At 42.8% G+C, this 12500-nt stretch overlaps 1 protein-coding gene across 1 annotated transcript; it reads right to left on the reverse strand.

Annotated features, from left to right (window-relative positions):
• Positions 1–3030: 3030 nt before the first annotated feature.
• LOC123506182 (facilitated trehalose transporter Tret1-like) lies at positions 3031–11607 on the reverse strand. The gene is made up of 9 exons (XM_045258097.1): positions 11536–11607; positions 8106–8271; positions 7881–8001; positions 7237–7304; positions 6093–6243; positions 5773–5935; positions 4803–5486; positions 3849–3984; positions 3031–3490 (listed from the first exon to the last, which is right to left on the reverse strand). Coding segments are annotated over exons 1-9 (1734 nt in total). The 5' UTR covers positions 11538–11607; the 3' UTR covers positions 3031–3247.
• Positions 11608–12500: the final 893 nt, after the last annotated feature.

The following is a 12500-nucleotide window of genomic DNA, read 5'->3' on the forward strand; positions in this document are numbered from 1 at the left end:
TGTGAGTGAGTTAGACAAAGAGAGACAGACAAATAACCAGAAATAGGTAAATACAAGAACGGAAACGAACAAACAAAGCGACAGACTAACAAAGACCCTCACAAGGAGGTGGAAACAAAGATCGACGGACGCAAAGAGATCTTGTTGTTCAAGCTCACAAAGACACACGATCAACATCCGACTTACTCACAGCTTTGGACGGACAACCCTCAGAAGTGTCAAATAAACCTCTACCACCCATTTCCCTTTTTTTACCCTCCCTTTATCCTTCCTTCACCCATCAAGGTAGAGAGACGCGAAGGGGAAAAGCTGCAGCGGGGGATTCTTGTGTCTGATGTTGCTACTACGTCCAAGAGGTAATTTCTGGAGCAGTGCCGTGGTTGATTATGCAAGGGACAAGCTGGGCCGTGTGCTCCTGGTCGCCAAAAGGCCTCGCCCTGAGAACCTCTTCTTATTTTCCTGTGCCTTGTCCTGTCATTAGCGTAAAGGATCGATCAAAGGGGTTCAGCCTTATTTGAAATCGCCACCTTTGTTGACTGTTTATTTTACATTGCAATTTAAGAAAACGAGGAAAATTACAAGAGATCGGTAGGTTTGGTGGTGGCAGTCTCTAAATGCTTTACCTCGGTGTTCTCTGATGTGTCCAGCAGTCGTATTTATTACTTTTTCTTATATACCTAGTGCTAATAGATTTGAGAAATTTCTTGAGCGTTGAGTTGGTGTCTTGCTACATCAGAGAGTAAGTAGACAAACGACGGGCGCGGATCTAAAGAGCAGATTTAGTAAATTGGTTGTTAAAGATGTATAAATTGATTGATAAATACGAACATAGATTAATACATTAGTTTCCATAGATAAATGGTGAACAATAAACTGTGTGTGTGTGTATGTGTGTGTGTGTGTGTGTGTGTGTGTGTGTGTGTATATATATATATAATTGACCTCGGGTGCCTGCTGGTCACCCAGCCAGTTTTCCCCATTACGGAACGAGCTCAGAGCTCATAGACCGATCTTCGGGTAGGACTGAGACCACAACACACACAACACACACCGGAAAAGCGAGGCCACAACCCCTCGAATTACATCCAGTACCTATTTTACTGCTAGGTGAACAGTAGCCATACATTAAGAGGCTTGCCCGTTTGCCTCGCTGCTTTCCGGGACTCAAACCCGGCCCTCTGGATTGTGAGTCGAGCGTGCTAACCACTACACTACGCGGTGTGTGTGTGTGTGTGTGTGTGTGTGTGTGTGTGTGTGTGTGTGTGTGTGTGTGTGTGTGTGTGTGTGTGTGTGTGTGTGTGTGTGTGTGTGTGTGTGTGTGTGTGTGTGTGTGTGTGTGTGTGTGTGTGTGTGTGTGTGTGTGTGTGTGTGTGTGTGTGTGTTTCATTCACACATACCTCGCTTGCCGCTGTACAATTTTACGAGTGAAATGTGATGTTACATATGCTAATTTCTTCACATGCTGTAACGTGAAGAAGAACAAGGAAAAATTAGTGTTTGTAGACACATTTTTGCCTGCACTAATGTGTGTGGCGTGTACGGGTGCCGTGGTGCAGGGAACACGGCGCTGCACATGTTCTGCTTCGTAACAGAATTTTTCATCACGTTTTTTTTTTATACCATGTGGGCTTTTCACGGGAATTTATGGGCTAAAGGGGATACTTTTTAGGGTACCTCCTATCTTAAAGCCCACCTGCTAGGAAACCGTTGCCTCGAGTGAGGAAGCCCAACCTACACTCAGACCGTGGACAGGATTCGAAACCGTGCGCTTGGAGACCTCTAGGATCCCAAAGCACGCATGGTTCCACTGTATACTCTCTTTGCTTTTCTGTCAAAGTTAAAGGAGCAGAACGTAGGTGGCGCCTTAGACAGCCAGATACCCTTGTCTGATGAGGTGTCTTCAAAATTAATAAATATCCCACGCTGTAGGTAGACATTTATGTATACGTACTTTCAAGGTTAGAACGTTCCCAGAAACCATCACAAACCACACTTTATTAATTTATCTTAATTTGTTCTTTATCACTTTATTTCATTCATTCTTTGTTTTACGATAAGGCCTATAGCGCCTGTAGCCACACTTGAAGAGTGTGTGGAAGCGCTGTCAGCTTCCGCCCATTAGTGGCGCAGGCAATTTTATTTATAGTGTTACCCATATTAGAGCCCATATCACCACTCAAGATCATCTTGAGTGTAGCCACCTAGAACCTGGGTATCATGGTGACATGTAGGTAACTTTAAACCACTCGACAAATGGCAAAGTGTTTTAAGGCTGTACGTGGTGGGATTCGAACACCACCTTATCCACTACGCCACCGCCTCTCTGTTCTTGGTAATTTTTTTTGTCTTCATATACCTTGCCATCCATACGTTGCCAGTCCTCTACTTAGTTGCCGTTCCACCTCCACTGTACCCTCCCGTCCTGCCACAGCGCCAAGACTGATCGCCCACTCACTCATCAAAACACAAATTACGAGGCAATTATAGGATGGGAGAGGAACCCCGGCCGAGCACCTGCCTGGCCTAGGATACAGTTTTAAGGCAGCATAATGAGGGAGGTTATTGGAGTCTCCCGCAGTCTTCAGCAGTTCGGAGCATCGCCAGCCAGCACGGGAGAGCCTCATCACCGCCGCCTCGGGTTCTACCGCTAATAGTGCTGTTGGTCTGATTCCCTGCTTCCCCTTCCCGTTAGCTGTGGTGTTACAACCTTTTCGCCAGCGCGGTGTTCTCCCTCTAATGGTGTTTCTGCCTTGCGCTGCACCGCCTCGCCGCCATCAAAGAAACAAGGTCAGCTTATTGTTTCCTTTGTCACAGAAATGGTGATGGGAAAAGGCTGCGATTTTTTATACTGAAGGCGTGGTTTAGTCTTTTAATCATTTTTATTTCCATTTTTCTTGGTTTTGCTTCTTTTTCAACCAACTTGAGTTTTAGTTCGTTGATGAGGGAAAAAGTTCCGCTTAGTTCCTCCCCTTCTTGCATCGAGCGATAATTAGGGAAACGTGAGATGAAACGTATTGCTATCAAGCCGTTTATTGCATCGATACATTATGCACTATGTATATAAGTGGAAAAATAATCCCTGGTTATATTGTCTGATCTTATAGTGAAATGCATTATACTCACTTCAGATGCAGCGGAAGTAAGATAAGTCCCTATTGAAAACAAGACAACAAATATTTCTGAAAACAAACACTTCTTGACGCCACGAGTTCATCCATCTAAACAGAACACGAAAATCAAAAGAAAATTAGATAAGAGGGCGTGGCTCATAAAAGTTCTCCTTGTACAACCAATGGCAGATGTTGGACAGCTTATGTGTTCTGTACTTGATGTCACGCACGCAGTAGTTCGTGTAGAAAATGCCCAGGAAAGCCACGATAGCGAAGATCCAGTGAAGGCCAGCCAAGCCAAAAGTTTCTTCAATTAGCGGCTGAAGATACAGGATGAGCGTCTGTAGCAGTACGCTGATGGTGAAGAACATAGAGAGGCCCTGCAACAGACGCGGAATGAGTCACCCCGGCCGCTCATAATCCGAGACCCGAGACTTTACAAATACACGGGAAAGTTACTCGGCTGGTGCTAGTGATATACTGTAATGGACGAAAGATAAACTTGATGCCAATTTAATTAAGTGCGGCCGGTAAGTTATCCCTTGCCGTCCGTGGTGCAGGAAAAAGAGAGGGAGAAAGGAAGAGAGGCGGACGCTGGTGCCGCAATTATTGAGTCCCGGCTAAACTTTGATCCCAGAAAAAAAAGAAGACGAAAACCCTGAAACCTTTTGTTACCCACTTAAGTTAATATCCATCATGTGATTACAGTAGCTGCTCTCTCGGGAGGCGGGAGCTTACCTGAGGCCGACAGTATGCATGGAAGTACTCAGCGGCGAGGATAGTGGGTACGGTGTGGCTGCCGAGGGTGACGGTGAATGCGGCGACAAGGATGAGGCAGACACGAGCCAGTACCATGGGCGTGTCGTGCGTGGCGCTGTGGGAGAGGACGCGTACACAAGGGTTAAAACCTCAGATAGATGTCTCGTTGTTTAGTGTTAGTCTGTTGGAAAGTGGAAAGATTTAGAAGTACTATCAAAGAGCGAGAGAGAGAGAGAGAGAGAGAGAGAGAGAGAGAGAGAGAGAGAGAGAGAGAGAGAGAGAGAGAGAGAGAGATCCCACTAGTGTTTAATTTCCTGATCTTTGAGATGCTTCACTTAATGAACTTCTTACATATATTGTTTTGCTGTGGAGGTTTCACGCACTTGATTTCTTTTTCTATATAAATGCGTGTAAACAGAGACTAAAGGCTGCATTTTAGCCCACGACTTTATCCATTCCTGGTCTTCCATTACCTCTAAAACCTGTGTGTGTGTGTGTGTGTGTGTGTGTGTGTGTGTGTGTGTGTGTGTGTGTGTGTGTGTGTGTGTGTGTGTGTGTGTGTGTGTGTGTGTGTGTGTGTGTGTGTGTGTGTGTGTGTGTGTGTGTGTGTGTGTGTGTGTGTGTGTGTGTGTGTGTGTGTGTGTGTGTGTGTGTGTGTGTGTGTGTGTGTGTGTGTGTGTGTGTGTGTTATAATATGCTTGCACTACTGCTTTATGTTGAAGTGATGATGTGAGCTAGACTGAGAGTTGATGGCCTCTTAGTAAAGGTCACTCAGAGGAGGTAAAGGCTGAGAATAAGGTGGAAGAAAAAGCGACAAAGCAGAGAAAAAGATGCCGGATATTGCGTTATGAATCTGCTATACACTTCAAGACCTAGCTGGATAAGACCTGCAGTAAAGGCAAAGCTCACACAACAAAAAGAAGTGATACATACTCTGTAATGGAGTGTGATGTTATATAACTGATGACACCAAGTGCGATGTTGACCACTACGAGGATTGCCAGTGACATCATGAGACACAAGCGACGACTGATCTCATCTACGAGGCAGAACAGCAACAGGCAACCGAGGAAGAGGCAGATAAGCACCAGAACAACGGCCGCCTCCATCCTCCAACCAAACCCGGTGTATAGCAGCATATCAGCTCCTCGGATCATGATGATTGGTGAGCCGCAGAACACGGACAGCAGTAGGAGCCCTAATATTGTTATCGTGTTTGAGATGACAGGCTTTCCGAACAAAGAAGTGCATTTTGCTCTTTCCTCTGGGTTGAGGCTTTTGATAATCTGCAACTCCGCATCCACTTTGCTATCAGAACTCCTAATCCGCTGCAGTTCCTTGAGGGCCTTCTCCTCCTTCTGCTTTATCAACAGGAAGGCGGGACTCTCGGGTAGGAAAATAAAAGCAATCATGCAAACCACCATCCAAGTACCGTTAAGGAAGGCGATGTGGTACCACGGCAAGAGGAGATTCAGTCCGTAGCTTATAATGGAGCCGAAAATCTTCATCATCTCCAGACAAACCAACACTCTGCCCCGGTTGCTGACGACAATCACTTCCATGATGTAGGTGGTGACTGACAGCTTCAGGAATCCAGCCGAAACACCTGCCAAAAATCTCGACGCGCAGAAGAGTGTAACGTTAATAATTCTTCTTAGGTGTAATTTCTAAAATAGGGAATATACTTGAAATATTAAAGCTTAACTACCAATGTTTTGCAGCTGCAACTCCCCATAATCGTGAAAATCTACAGTACTTAAAAGTTTAGAAATTGCTACATATTTTACCTAAAAAACATGGAGTCGCGGATTATTGGATAAAACTCTGAATGTTTCATGAAGGCTGAGGGATACATTGAGGGACCTGCATCCACAAAACAAAGTAGAATACTATTTTTTCTAACCTCCCGAGGAAAAGTATTGTGACATCGGTTGCTAAAGCGTGCACAAGCCAGCTTGCGATGCTGACGAGGGTGGCAGCGATCATGGAACACCGGCGACCAATTGTACTCACCAGCCACCCAGATGCCACCAGCGCTATCACCAGCCCCGCCAGCAATAGACAGTCTGTAGACGAGAGAAGATGAAATTGTCCATGTGCATATCAATTTATCATTCAGTCTAATTAGCCTTTGTATCTCACTTTCAAATGTTACGTGAATTTATATCCTGATACGGTTTTTTTTCCCCTCCTGGCAATTGCATCGGGACACAGGAGAGTCACCTGCAAGAACTATCTGGCTGTGGATGAGATGCAGTTCCGTGTTGAGAAAAGTGGTGGTGCTTCTGGTCAGCTGAAGTAGGAGGACGGGAAGGAAGGCGACACTGGCTCCTATGCTTACTTGGCTTAGAGCGGCAAATGTAAACACCACCGCCTGAGGGAAGGAGAGGAGGAAGGTCTTGTGTCAGGAGGGTATCAAGTGAAAGGCAAAAGTAAATAAAGAAAAGACAAAAGGGGGAAGTGAGAAAGGCGATCAAAAGGGAGGGCAGAAGTTTGAGGGGAAGGACGCAGGGGACAGAAGGGAACGAGCACTAAGGGTGCGAGGAAAGGTAAAGGGGCTTAAGAGAATGGATGAGAGGGGAATGAAGGGAAGTGGTAACGCTAGCTTGGAAAAAGGATATCTCGTGATCTGGAGGGAACGTCTGCCTCACTTTCTTCATCTCCTGAGACCAAAGCTTCTGACGCAACAGCAAGAAATACATTGTGGCTGAGATATAGTGTAGCTAAGAGAGATGGCCATAAAAAATACGAATATAGTTGTCCTTCTGTCAGTAGCTTCGTAAAAAGAAAATGACATGAAGGCCCGGGTAAATGTTTAAACTGTTTGACTGGGATAGAATAAAAATCATTGGAATCGTTTTGTTACAGTGGATATCAGCCAGGGATTATGAATCACTTATGCTATAACTCTTGAACGTGCGTGCAAATGTACACACACACACACACACACACACACACACACACACACACACACACACACACACACACACACACACACACACACACACACACACACACACACACACACACACACCGCGTAGTGTAGTGGTTAGCACACTCGACTCATAATCGAGAAGGCCGGGTTCGAGTCCCGGTAAGCGGCGAGGCAAATGGGCAAGCCTCTTAATGTGTGGCCCCTGTTCACCTAGCAGTAAATAGGTACGGGATGTAACTCGAGGGGTTGTGGCCTCGCTTTCCCGGTGTGTGTTGTGTGTTGATGTGGTCTCAGTCCTACCCGAAGATCGGTCTATGAGCTCTGAGCTCGCTCCGTAATGTGGAAGACTGGCTGGGTGACCAGCAGACGACCTAGGTGAATTACACACACACACACACACACACACACACACACACACACACACACACACACCGTGGTGCCAGACTCTTCTATGTGTAGATCTTCTGACAGTGATGGTGGAGAGTCGCTGTTGACGTTGTCTGACAAAAAAGAACAGATATACAACAGTGAGTTAAGGCGCTGCACTTCTTAAATCCAGTCCAGCCCAGCCACAACTCACTACGTTCATTTACATTGTCTTTCTCGCAACTTAATACGCTCTTGCTGAACACTGAGCATCATATATTAGTTTTCATTTACTTCAGAGTAAGTGAGTGTTGTTTGCTATGTTGTTTGCGACCAATATTCTTTTTTCTGCCAAAATTTCGCACCCATACTAATTCTAACAGAGGGGTTTAAGCTTAAATGGTTTTGTTTTCTAACACAGGAGTTCCTAACCAATGCCGGCAGCCCCTAGCATGTCACTCATTGCGATAACTAAGTAAAAACCAGACCAGACACGTGCCTTCCTTCCGTCAAGCCGGCACAGACTCTGAGATTTGTGCAGAGGGAAATGCTTGGGATGTGATGTAGTGCTACCAGTGAATATCGAGAGCTGAGTGCGGCGTTATATGTCAGTGTCAGTACTGCCTCCATGCCGCCAGCAAATTTAATGCACCAGAGGACAGAGATTGAGTACAACATTATATAGTTATTGGAATGTTCCTCGTGATCACCTCTCACGTTCGCAGCAACACTGTCTCCTGCAGTGACTCCACTGCTCGTACCAACAACATTGTTCTCCACATCGACCTCCCGTCTGATGCTGGTGACCAGCGAGGGTTCTCTCTCGGCATGCTGAAAAAAAAAATCAAGCTTTATGATATACTACTTACACTTAGAAAAGGAGCAACATTTTGATGATCGACCGTCTTACTGTTAGTTGCAAGATCATGTCGAACCTGAAAAACTGGCTGGCCCTGCGTCTTTTCCGGTACTTCTGTAGAATCCTTGTCGTTACTGGGTAACATCTCTGGAACATCCCTCGTGGTGGCTTGCTCCTCTGTCTTAGGCTGAAACTTCGATACAGACAACAGCGTAACAGGCGTCAATTGGTGAGGCAGGTTCCTGTGCCGAAGAAAACAAGTATCCAAAGGTAGATAAAGAAGGCAGTAAATCCCCACATTCGTAAAAAGTTTTGCATCTACTGTTGAACTGTTGTTAGCTATGGTGAAGCTCGCTACGTTTCCTCTTGGAGTCGAGCGAAGCACCACAAAGACACGAGTAAATGTCTAACACAGATAGCAGCATCTATACGTCTTTTCATTGTCTCACTTTGAGGTATTTAATAAGGAGATACTTGTGTTGTCAGTAACGCGTTCAGAGACCCTACTCAGTGCTAATGGAGACAAGCTAAGAAATATAAGAGCGAAAATATACTTATGGTTATTAGGAAAAAGCACATCAGTCAGCAAAGTCCCTTATTACTTTCATGCCGAGACACTCAGGCAACACTGGGATGAATATTTCTACACAAATATTTCCCAGAGCATAGACAACTGATACTTGACATGTGTCAGAGCGGGTTTAGCGCAACACTGTCATATAGGCGGGCAAAATTTTCAGCTTTCCTTACTATTTCATATATGGGTCATATATCACTTCATACTTTATTTACATTTACGTACTTACATTTTATTTCATATCGTTACACTCAGAAATGATTGCTGAATCTAAACATTATGTTATAACATTTGCTAATAGATAATTAACAGAAACATGATGAGTTGAAGTGAAAATAAATAGTGTCTATTGTATATAACCTATTTTTGTTTATTGCAACAATTTGTAGTAACTTAGCAATTATTACAAAAATAAACTATCCCATATTGTAGAACAAAGTTTTCTAAATGCGATGATATCTCCAGATTTCTGGTAAAACTTTACATAAGCCGGAAATCATATATTTAAAGATCATCACCATAACATAGCGTTGTACACAAACACTAAGTCTTGTTAGTCACAGTTAGTCAGTCAGTCAGAAGCAGTGTCATTCGTGTTGAGTAGCTAGCTATACATGGCCTCCACTCCAGTCATTTGCCGATGATTTCCTGTACGTATGCCTAAATTGTGTGTTCTCTCTCTCTCTCTCTCTCTCTCTCTCTCTCTCTCTCTCTCTCTCTCTCTAGTAAGTTTTAGTTAGCACTTTTGATAAAGAATCTAGAGCTATGCTTATAAAAGACAAAGATAAGTTATTTCTCGGCCGTTAGTAGTTTAAAAAATAACCGTTACAGTAAGAGAGAGAGAGAGAGAGAGAGAGAGAGAGAGAGAGAGAGAGAGAGAGAGAAGCTGCAGGGTTTGTTCCATCAGACTGTTGTAATGGATAAACGCGTGACATGTATGTGAAATTTTTACTTATATAGTAATGCAATAAATAAGAAAATATATTATATTTTTCGGTTCATATTTGTCTAGAATCAGTACTAACCTCTTCTTTCGTGTCGTGTCTCACTGACTAGAGCTCCTTGTGCTGACTATCTTGAAGACCACAGGGTAGTATGTGTCGCAAATTAATGATAACGCTCTCAACGTTTCTTGAAAATTAATTCCTTGCTTTAGACGCTCTGATATTTATCGGTTTAATTAGATTAGCTTTAGGAAGTTGGCAAAATAACAACGTAGTGATTTCCGACATAAAGTGATGGTAGATTATTTCATATTCTTGTATGCAAATTATTTTACACAAAAATCATTCACTTGAAATAAGCTTAGGATGCAAAATTTCAAGAAAGCATATTCCACCTCCTACTATCTATATATTGCTATTGTAGGCTGTGTCAGGCTACATCAGGCTTTGTAAACTTGTGTGAGGTAAGTTATAAGGATAGATGCTTAATTTGATCAGCAGCAATATAAAAGACAGAAAATAAAATGTGTAACTGTAAATAAAGAAAGACAAACACGAACAAATAAAACACTAGCATATCTACTTAACAATAATTACTACTAGTCTCATTTATCTCGTAGTCCTCTGCCATTTCTCTAGCAACATCAAAAAATGTAAATGCAATAAAAAAAGAAAAGTTTCGTTTATCAGATAATCATACACAGGAAAAATAAGTACGAACATAAAATAGAAAGTTTTCTCGCCTTATTTTCTCTCTTGATCATTTTGTCTGTGGCTTTCAACACGTTACTCACCTCAAAACGCACAGATAGGCAGGGACTTGGGGCACCTCATTATACAGGTGAAGGAAACACAACATAAGGCAAATTCACAACACGGTAACAAAACACGAGCAATATAGCTGTGTTTACATTTCGGGTATTAAAAGGCGCGAGAATAAAAATATGGCTCATACCGTAGACTATTTATCTTGATGGGTCCATACGTATTACTAGTTGGGGTCTACATGCAAACTTTGATGACACTAGGTAAAAAAATTAAGTCAGGACGTCTTTTTCTTTATTTTGAGACTTTGCCCCTCTAATATTTCGGCAATTCGCTCGACACACGTCAGGTATCTGCACTGTATGCCCGGAACAATAATTTATATCACACACCAGAACCGTCCTTAAGATTATTGCTTTCTTCACTCCATTAACATGTATAAAACCTCACGTTCCTTTGAAATCAGAAATCATGAACGGATATCAACCACTACTACGTGCCAACCAGTAAAGCCTTGAGTGTCAGGCCACCTTTATGACAGTAACAGTCAGAACATGTATCATTATATATGTAAGTGTACTTGCCAATGAAGACCAATAAATGATGGGGACAAGAGTAATCTTTTATCATTTTGTCATGGTGCTGGTGTACAGAGAGAGAGAGAGAGAGAGAGAGAGAGAACAACACTCAGCAGTTTACAGACTAGCTAAAGAACAGAGAGAGTTGCAGCGAGATGTGACCACAACACGGTGGGAGGAACGTGGAACTCAATTTGATGGCAAGATATTCTCCTGATGGTGCCACTCCTGCTTGATCATCCCTTGTGCTTGTTAGTGAGAGAGAGAGAGAGAGAGAGAGAGAGAGAGAGTGTGTGTGTGTGTGTGTGTGTTTGTGTGTGTGTGTGTGTTTGTCATTGTATGTAGATATTGTACTCTCTCTCTCTCTCTCTCTCTCTCTCTCTCTCTCTCTCTCTCTCTCTCTCTCTCTCTCTCTCTCTCTCTCTCTCTCTCTCATGTGAACCACAATAAGCAAAGGCGACGTCATGAAGAAATAAACGGACACCCTACGTGTGCCATAAGAAAATTGTAAGGAGGAATATGAACATGTGTATAGATTTGTGGTGAAGGGGGAAAACACTGTAGCCGCTAATACTTATGAAGACACCACTTAGATGAAGCGTTGCGAATCAAATGAATCAGAAAACAAGGCAATTCTCTCACATTTCGGCTTGAGGCTTGTGTGGGCGGTGGTATGCTGGCCAGAACACAGCGATATGATAACTGAGGCATTCCCTGGCGTGGCGCACATTAGTCTTCTCAAGTATCAAGGACACGTCAGTCTCTACGAATTGTTCTCTTAATCTTCGTTCACTGATTATTATATTTCCCAAAATTGTGGTTCATATATATTTGCGTTTTTTTTTCTTTTCTCATTCCTTTTTTTCTTTTCAAGTTTCGAGGAAATGTTTCTTTTTTTGTTTATTCATTTATTATATTAATGTGTGTTGCTGTTCTGTTATATTCTTAAACTTTATATATATTTTTTTTTCATGGGTGGAAATGTTTTCTTGCATGTAAATATTTGTTGTACTTCGTATTTTATCTGTTGTGTTTTATATATCATCGTTTTTTTCATTTCACTGTTTTGTTTTTCGTAACACATAGATAGATAGTTGTTGTGTTCCAAGTTTCATTTGGTGTGTTTTATATAGCCTTGCTTGATGTCAATAAGCACCATATTATCGAGGTCAGCAGTGAACGATATTGATTGACTGAATTTATTGTAAAAAAGACATTTACACGTCAGACAGCCTCCGCCGGTACTCGTGTTTCACCTTGTTTACAACACAATGAATAGTCACAACCAAGCGAGCTTAATTTTCTTAGTTTTTCTTTGACTATAATGTTTATGCAATCCTTTTTTCATCAGTTCTGTTTAATTATATCAGCAAAGTGTTTTTTTTCATTGGTTTCGTTTGTTATTTATTTCTTTTCACCACAGAAGACTCATTAAGAACAGTTGTAACAGAAGAGCCCACGCCATGCAGTGGAACGTGTGGCCGTATCTTCACCACTACATTATTGCTTCATCCATCTCGTTACCCACATCATAGTCCACCACCACCACTACCACTACCACCACCACTACCATCAACATTACCACCACTACCACCACTACCACCACC

Source organism: Portunus trituberculatus, chromosome 19 (genome assembly GCF_017591435.1).
Source record: "Portunus trituberculatus isolate SZX2019 chromosome 19, ASM1759143v1, whole genome shotgun sequence".
NCBI lineage: Eukaryota > Metazoa > Arthropoda > Malacostraca > Decapoda > Portunidae > Portunus > Portunus trituberculatus.